The 9,557-nt window shown below is 40.8% G+C and overlaps 1 protein-coding gene across 1 annotated transcript in view; it reads left to right on the forward strand.

Moving 5' to 3' along the window:
• Window positions 1-8,983, forward strand: part of LOC126999298 (fat-like cadherin-related tumor suppressor homolog) — a gene marked incomplete at its 3' end in the record, with an annotated part of 100,729 nt that extends 91,746 nt beyond the window's left edge. Inside the window, 2 exon segments of the mRNA XM_050861731.1 lie at window positions 4,226-4,427; window positions 8,727-8,983. Of these exon segments, the coding sequence (XP_050717688.1) occupies window positions 4,226-4,427; window positions 8,727-8,983 (459 nt within the window).
• Between the last annotated feature and the right edge of the window lie 574 nt (window positions 8,984-9,557).

The following is a 9,557-nucleotide window of genomic DNA, read 5'->3' on the forward strand; positions in this document are numbered from 1 at the left end:
TATTCCTTCCTTCCTTCACTCATCTGTTATTTATTCCTTTTTATTCCTTCCTTCCTTCACTCATCTGTTATTTATTCCTTTTTTATTCCTTCCTTCACTCATCTGTTATTTATTCCTTTTTTATTCCTTCCTTCCTTCACTCATCTGTTATTTATTCCTTTTTATTCCTTCCTTCCTTCACTCATCTGTTATTTATTCCTTTTTTATTCCTTCCTTCCTTCACTCATCTGTTATTTATTCCTTTTTTATTCCTTCCTTCCTTCACCCATCTGTTATTTATTCCTTTTTTTATTCCTTCCTTCCTTCACTCATCTGTTATTTATTCCCTCTTTATTCCTTCCTTCCTTCACCCATCTGTTATTTATTCTTTTTTTATTCCTTCCTTCCTTCACTCATCTGTTATTTATTCCTTTTTTATTCCTTCCTTCCTTCACTCATCTGTTATTTATTCTTTTTTATTCCTTCCTTCCTTCACTCATCTGTTATTTATTCCGTTTTTTATTCCTCCCTTCCTTCACCCATCTGTTATTTATTCCTTTTTTTATTCCTTCCTTCCTTCACTCATCTGTTATTTATTCTTTTTTATTCTTTCCTTCCTTCACTCATCTGTTATTTATTCCGTTCTTTATTCCTCCCTTCCTTCATTCATCTGTTATTTATTCCTTTCTTTATTCCTCCCTTCCTTTAGTCTCCCATTGGCGTAACGAAAGTAATCCTCATTCATCTGTTATTCACTCCTTTCTTTATTCCTCCCTTCCTTTAGTCTCCCATTGGTGTAACGAAAGTAATTCTCATTCATCTGTTATTTACTCCTTTCTTTATTCCTCCCTTCCTTTAGTCTCCCATTGGCGTAACGAAAGTAAGCTTCATTCATTTGTTATTTATCCTTTCTTTATTCCTCCCTTCCTTTATCTCCCCATTGGCGTAACGAAAGTAAGCTTCATTCATTTGTTATTTATCCTTTCTTTATTCCTCCCTTCGTTTATTTCCCCCATTGGCGTAACGAAAGTAATCCTCATTCATCTGTTATTCACTCCTTTCTTTATTACTCCCTTCCTTTATTTCTCCATTGGCGTAACGAAAGTAAGCTTCATTCATTTGTTATTTGTTATGTTTATTCTTTTTTATTCCTTCCTTCCTTCACTCATCTGTCATTTATTCTTTTTTATTCCTTCCTTCTTTCACTCATCTGTCATTTATTCTTTTTTATTCCTTCCTTCCTTCACTCATCTGTTATTTATTCCTTTTTTATTCCTTCCTTCCTTCACTCATCTGTTATTTATTCCTTTTTTATTCCTTCCTTCCTTCACTCATCTGTTATTTATTCCATTTTATTCCTTCCTTCCTTCACCCATTGTTATTTATTCCTTTTTATTCCTTCCTTCCTTTACCCATCTGTTATTTATTCCTTTTTTATTCCTTCCTTCACTCATCTGTTATTTATTCCTTCCTTCCTTCACCCATCTGTTATTTATTCCTTTTTTATTCCTTCCTTCACTCATCTGTTATTTATTCCTTTTTTATTCCTTCCTTCCTTCACTCATCTGTTATTTATTCCTTTTTTATTCCTTCCTTCACTCATCTGTTATTTATTCCTTTTTTATTCCTTCCTTCCTTCACTCATCTGTTATTTATTCCTTTTTTATTCCTTCCTTCACTCATCTGTTATTTATTCCTTTTTTATTCCTTCCTTCACTCATCTGTTATTTATTCCTTTTTTATTCCTTCCTTCCTTCACTCATCTGTTATTTATTCCTGTTTTATCCCTTCCTTCCTTCATTCATCTGTTATTTATTCCTTTTTTATTCCTTCCTTCACTCATCTGTTATTTATTCCTTTTTTATTCCTTCCTTCCTTCACTCATCTGTTATTCACTCCTTTCTTTATTCCTCCCTTCCTTTAGTCTCCCATTGGCGTAACGAAAGTAAGCTTCATTCATTTGTTATTTATCCTTTCTTTATTCCTCCCTTCCTTTATTTCCCCATTGGCGTAACGTTATTAATCCTCATTCATTTGTTTTTTCCTAGCGTGAGAATAGTCGATGTTTTATCTTATCTTCCTTTATCGTGCGTTGTCTTTTTCATATAATATTTACTTTCTATATCTTAGTCGACGTTTTATCTGGTCAATCTTTATCGTCCAATCTCCTCAGCTATGAGAAACTGCAATAACGCTGTCTGTCTGTCTGTCTTTGTCTGTATATCTGTCTGTCTGTCTCTGTCTGTCTGTTTTTGTCCGTCTATCTATCTGTCTGTCTGTCTCTGTCTGTCTGTTTTTGTCTGTCTCTGTCTATCTGTCTGTCTGTCTCTGTCTATCTGTCTGTCTGTTTTTGTCCGTCTGTCTATCTGTCTGTCTCTGTCTATCTGTCTGTCTGTCTCTGTCTGTCTGTTTTTGTCCGTCTGTCTATCTGTCTGTCTCTGTCTATCTCTCTGTCTCTGTCTGTCTGTTTTTGTCCGTCTGTCTATCTGTCTGTCTCTGTCTATCTGTCTGTCTGTCTGTTTTTGTCTGTCTATCTGTCTCTCTGTCTGTCTATCTGTCTCTGTCTGTCTGTCTTTCGGTCGGTCGGTTGATCTTTTTGTTAGTTTGTCTGTCTGTCTTTTTTTTTTCTTTTTTTACAGCAATGGAGACAGTTCAATGGCGTAAAGAAAAAAAAAAGCCCGCTACTTACTGCTCCTGTCTACATCTGGGTTTTTTTTTTTCACTGTTCGTCTCTGTCCCTCTGTCTGTGTGTCTGTCTATGAACGTATCTACACTACTGCGCGTGCCAGGAATCGAACCCGGACCTTTTACGTATAAGTCAGGGAAGTAAACCAACATAGCCACCGATGAGCTAAAAGGTCAGCGCGCCGGGGGCCTCCTCTGCTGCCAACATCTGACGCCCGGCCCGCCGTGGTGGACGTGAAGGTGAAGGCGACCCGCTCACACTCCTTGTAGATGGAAACGATTTTAATCACCACAATGGCATATACGAGGTTTAAGCCGGTAGCAGCGACGGGCCATTTTTTTTCCCATTACATAAACCCCAAAAAAATAGATGATGCGTTTAACTAATCACAAATGCGTTGGTATATATTATGAAATGGTTTGCGTGAGTGATGATTTTTTCTCATTAATTCGCTTTGAGGGGCCTTTAAGAAACGTGATCCCCGCAGCTACCTGGTTAAGATATATTGAGAAACTAAGAATACAGTGAAAAATCAACCCTTTCTATTCACAAAGATATATGCAATAATCTTTTTTTACCTCAAACAGTTACTCTTATTCATAACATCCATTTTTTTCTTGGTCACCTCGTCTACCCACATGTAATCGCCTTAAGACCAATATCATCAACCTTCTATATTTCAACAGGTATCATTATTTTCCACCTTTATCCAATCACTCTTTACCCAATAACATCTACCTATCCCTAATCACTTTATCTACTTTTATCCAATCTCTCTTTATCCAATAACATCTACCTTTCATTAATCGCTTTATCTGCCTTTATACAATCACAATAATCAATACAGGTACACAAAATCACTTCCATTACCTTTATCCCGTGACCTAATTAATCCCAACTACCTTTCCTATTTGCACACTCAGAATGCACAGGCTATGCAATCACAGTTTATTTACCCCTACCTATTTTTTTTTTCAAGTGTTGCCCATAGCCTCTTGAACCCCAGCCCGTCAGTGGCGCAGGCGAATTTAATTTATAGTAGCTGCCGGTGATGTATGACTCTACCTCTCCTCTCTACTATAGTGTATGCCCCGAACTTTACATATCTTAATTAATGCCCTCTACCTTTCCTCTCTCCCACACAGGTGTATGTAGAGGTCGATGATCTACTATAGTTAATGCCCCAAACTTTACCTTTACTAATCCCCTTAAGTAATCTAATCTACCTTTTCTCTCTACTAAAGCATAGCGTCACCCTCATAAAATAATCGCCTAAGTCATTTTTCAGCGATTTCCAGGTTTTTGTCCACATCAAATTTCCATCATGTGACGCCCTTTTATGTATAGTTGCCTTCCTCATTCAAGGCTCGAGTGTTCTAGGATTGGCCTTTTCATTTCTGCCTAAATCTTAAGCCAAATGAGATAATGACTTCTTTTCTGATTTCCTGAAGAGTAGAAAATGATGACATGCGGTTTGTTTACGAAGGTGACGATATGTCCCCTACTTCTCCTTTAATTATCACCTTAACTAATTCCATCTACCTTTCTTCTCCCTCACAGGTGTACGTGGAGATCGTGGACGTGAACGACCACCTGCCCCTCAGCTCGTGGCCCGTGTACTGGCCCGTGGTCGCCGAGAACGCGCCGCCCGGGACGATGGTGGTCGCCGTCAACGCCACCGACCCCGACCCCGGCGCCAACATATCCTACGCCATCACGGCAGGCAACCCACAGTCCCTCTTCTCCATCGATGCCAAGACGGGTGAGTGTGTGTGTGGGTGTGTGGGTGTAAGTTATAGTGATGGGTGTAAGCTAAGGTAGAGACTGAGTTTTTATAGATTTCAGATGCCTTGTAACATCATTTTTCGCAAAGTCTATATATACACCAAGTCAAGTCATACGCAGGTTTGTGGGAGGAGACACGGCCGAGGCGTGGTTTACGCGTGACACTGCTTGGAGCCAAACTAGAGAATGTAGAAACAGGGATTTAGAGAAAACGAGGAAAGGCGTACTAATTTAAATCAATCACTTCAACATGCCCTCCCTCACACCCCATCCCGCCGTTTGGAGTGATTAAAATTAGTCACGCAATAGCACAATAAAGAGACATTTTTTCGTCAGTGGCTTGCCTGAACGCGCTGTGAAAGAAGGCGAGAATGCACATCCAGAGTGCACATACGGCCCCAACTTTAGTCACCCCTGAACTGGCAGGTATTTTTTGGGGGGGGCTCCAAGTGACGTCATCCCACTGCTCCGCCCCAAAACCGCCTCCTGCGCGTACCGGTCGCAGTTTTGAAGCAGAGTGACTTGACTAGGTATATATAGACTTTGATTTTTCGGTTATGTCTTTTTAAACTGCGTCGGGTAAGGATGAACATTTGACAAAACATATGTAAAGTGGCGTAAAGAACCACTCCATCTTACTCCATCTTTACCACACCATCAGTACGTGTCTCATAAATGCTTTAATTACCCACACCTTCTTAATAAATGAGATACACGAAATTAGGGCAAGCTCTTACACATGCTCTGCCAAATTGAAGAGGAGAGTATCAAGACACCTCTCCACCCGAAATTGACCTCTCTTTCGACCACTCATCAATGCTCTCTTTCATAGGGGCAGCGATTAACGGGCATTTATATATATCATTTATTATTTACCCTTGAGCTGTGTGAAGGAAAAAGAGGAAAAAGAGGGAAGGAAAGATGAATTATAGAAGAAGTAGTAGTTTAGTAAGAAAAGGAAGAGAGGGAGAGAGAGTGGAGGGAGGAGAGTATGAGGAGAAATAGGAAAAGAAAAAGGGGAAGAGAGGGAGAGAGAGTGGAGGGAGAGGAGTATGAGGAGAAACAGGTAAAGAAAAAGGGGAGGAGTGGAAGGGAGGGAGAGAGAGTGGAGGGAGAGGAGTATGAGGAGAAATAGGAAAAGAAAAAGGGGAAGAGAGGGAGAGCGAGTGGAGGGAGAGGAGTATGAGGAGAAATAGGAAAAGAAAAAGGGGAAGAGAGGAAGGGAGAGGAGTATGAGGAGAAATAGGAAAAGAAAAAGGGGAGGAGTGGAAGGAAGGGAGAGGGAGAGAGAGGGGAAGAGATGAAAGGGAGGAAGCTGTGAAAAAAAATGTTCCTCTCCGACGCTTTGTTAAAATGTCATTACCGGGAAACGATGTAACATGACTCCTGAAATCCATAGTAGTTAGTGTGTGTGAGAGAGAGAGAGAGAGAGAGAGAGATTCTGTTGTTTGTTGTTTTGTTGTTTTGATGATGTTGAATAATTTTTTGATGCCTGTAATAATAATAATGCCTACCCATCTCTCTCTCTCTCTCTCTCTACCTGCCTATCTATCTACCTATCTGTATATCTATCTATCTATCTCCCTCTCTCTCTCCACACACACACACACACACACACACACACACACGCGCACACACACACACACACACACACACACACACACACACACACACACACACACACACACACGCACGCACGCACGCACAGTTATTGAATCTGGATGCTTGTGACATTTTCATAAACATTCCGAGAAGCAATTTATCTGATGCCCCGACTCGTATCGAAGAGCATTTATGACCCACGGGGGGGAGGGGGTAAGAGGGGGAAAGGGTTAAAGGGAAAAGAGGTAGAGAAGGAAGGGAAGGGAGAGGGGAGAATGGAGAAAGGAGAGGAGGGGGAAGAGGAAAAGAGAGAAGAGGAAAGGGAGGGGAAGGAAATGGGTGAATAAGGAAGAGGGAAAGGAAGGGGAGAAGGGGAAGGAAAGGAGGGGGAAGAGGGGAAGAGGAAACGAGAGGAGAAGAAGGAATGGAAGGGAGGGAAGGGAGTGAAAATAGAAGAGGGAAAGGAAGGGGAGAAGGGGAAAGAAAGGGAAGAGGAGGAGAATGAGGAAGGAAGAGGAGAAGAGGAGTGGAGGATGAAAATAGGAGAATAGAAGAGGATAAAGAAAGAAAAGGGAGGATGGGGAAGGGAAGGAGGAGAGGGAAAGAGATAAAAGGAAGGGAGGGGAAGAAGAAGAGAAAGGGGATAAGAAAGGGAGGAAGGAAGAGGAGGAGGAGGAGGAAAGAGGAGTTTTAGAAGAGAGAGAGAGAGAGAGAGAGAGAAGATGAAAGGGAGGGTGGAGCCACGTGTGTGTGTGTGTGTGTGTGTGTGTGTGTGTGAAGCCCTTTGTGGAATTAAATGGACTAGAACGCGGGATTTAATTTGTCGGCCTGTGTTTTTGTTGATGTTGATTGACTGGCCGACTGGCTTGATCGTTCCCCTCCCTCTTTATAGCGCTGATGTAAAAGTCTCCCCTCACAATATATATCAAAGGTCATATAACGTAACTTCGATGGTAGGTATGACAGTCTCTCTCTCTCTCTCTCTCTCTCTCTCTCTCTCTCTCTCTCTCTCTCTCTCTCTCTCTCTCTCTCTCTCTCTCTCTCTCTCTCTCTCTCTCTCTAACTATCTATCTATCTATCTTTTTTTTTGTTTCATATATTTTTACCGATTTTTTATTCTCTTAACATTCACTAAAAAGCCAATATCAACTGAAACAAGGTATATATATTTTTTTCCTCATTTTCTTTTCCCTATCAGACTAATTATGTTGCTGTTTTTATTAATTTCCTGGTCACTTGTACACTAATATTTACGTTTTTTTTCTTCTTATAATGAGTGCATGATATAGTTGTTTAGATACGCTCACTGCTATTAGTCACCCGCTGGAAGGACGCAGATGTAGGTGTCGTGCACGAGGGTAGGGGAAGGTGGACCAAAACGGCTCCCTTAAAGTTTCACTACAGATTTTGCAGCAATTTTGTACCATATTCAGAGGTAGTTGGTGTTTTTGCAATCTTTATCCATCATTAAACAAAATAAACTCTCTTTGGAAGAACTACTTTGGATCTTTTACTCATGAGAATTTAAAAAAGTAAAATAGCCACAGGTGGGCCATTTTGTACAGTGGGTGGGGCAAAACGGACCTCACATATGGGGCAAAATGGCCCTCATATGGAAGTGCTTGGTAACATGACGATACATACTTTTTGATAGAGAATCACACTAGAAAGATTACTTAACATAAAACTAAAATAATCTAGTTCTTATTCCATTAGAACAACAATGAATTCTTATAAACTACTCACAAATGAAAAGTGATATTATACCTTCCTGAACATAAAAGTTCTTATTCCATTACAAAAATAAATGATCTGTGGCTCAATAGCATGAACACCAATGAACTCTCATGAAACTACTCACAAGTGAAAGTGAAATTACCTTTCTGAACATAAAAGTTCTTTATGCATTACAAAAATAATTGTTCTTTGGCTCAGTAGCATGAACAGCATGAACTCACACATGAAAAGTGACATTACCTTCCTGAACATAAAATTAATATTCATATGAAAGAAACAGAGAACACGTTGTCCTTATCTTCGTTCAGTGAAGTTGTGAGTTATTTAGCAGCAAAAAATAATTATTATTGTTAAGTGGACCGTTTTGCGCCAAGGGCAATGAAAATGTTAACAACAATCTCAGCGGAACAATGGCGGTGCAGGAAAATGTTTCAGTAGTCAGACTCATTCACAGAGCAACACCAAAGAATCGTGCAATAACACACGAAATTATGAGTCACAGTATTCCTACAAACACGATTTTATCAGACCCTTACAAATAGATCAGCTGGAGATAAAATATTCTGGGATTTTTCACACACAAGCAAACGGCGGCGTCCAAACTTGCCCCGATGTTACAGCTGACTAATGAGCCGAGAAGCAAGTCCATACCCTTACCAATACCTGGCAGAAGCTAAAAACACAGAAAACAGGATGGTCCATATTACCCACTTGTGCCATTTTGCTCCACCTTCCCCTAACTGTTAACAATCGGAACGGGTTTACTGTCTCGCTGGAGGTACCTGGAAGACTGTAATGGATAATGATGAAAATAATGAGGAGGAGGAGAAGGAGAAGGATGGCTAATGATGGATAACAATAATGATGACGATAACAATGATAGTGGGAATGATGATGATGACACTGTTGGTAATGCTGACGATGATCGATGCTTCAGGGGAGATTCGAACCACGACTCGAAGACTGGACCGCGAGAACCAGGGGGAACATGTGCTGGAGGTGACGGTGGCGGACGGCGAACTCGGTGAAGCCTCGACGCTCTCCTCCACCACCTACGTCGTCGTGAAGGTGCTGGACGAGAACGACCACGCGCCGCAGTTCCTGGAGCGGCTGTACAAGTTCTTCGTCCCCGTCACCCACCAGCAGAAGAGGCGCGGCACCCGTGACTACCTGGAGGACATGCCGATTGGACAGGTAAGAGAGAGAGAGAGAGAGAGAAACGGGAATAGAAGAGAAGAAATAGAAAACGCGGAAGAGGAGAAAAGGGACGAAGAGAAAGTAAAGAGGATGATGAAGAAGGGACAAAGGAGAGAGAGAGAGAGAGAGAGAGAGAGAGAGAGAGAGAGAGAGAGAGAGGAAAATAAGAGTGAAGGGTGAAGAAAGGGAGAAGACAAAGGAAGAGAAGCTAAATGGAAGAATGAAGTGGAGGAACTGTGTGTGTGTGTGTGTGTGTGTGTGTGTGTGTGTGTGTGTGTGTGTGTGTGTGTGATTTTTTGTTAAGTAGGATAGATACTGACATGAGTGAGGAAGAAGAGAAAAAAAGTTACTACTACTACTACTACTACTACTACTACCACTACTAACACCAATATTAACATGCACAACCTTTACTCACCAATTTTCTGGGTATTAGATGAACTACTACTACTACTACTACTACTACTACTACTACTACTACTACTACTATTACTATTACTATTACACTCACCATGCACCACTATTAACACACAGAAATCTCAGCCCACAATGTATATATAATTCTAATTCT

Source organism: Eriocheir sinensis, chromosome 16, assembly GCF_024679095.1.
Source record: "Eriocheir sinensis breed Jianghai 21 chromosome 16, ASM2467909v1, whole genome shotgun sequence".
Taxonomy (NCBI): Eukaryota; Metazoa; Arthropoda; class Malacostraca; order Decapoda; family Varunidae; genus Eriocheir; species Eriocheir sinensis.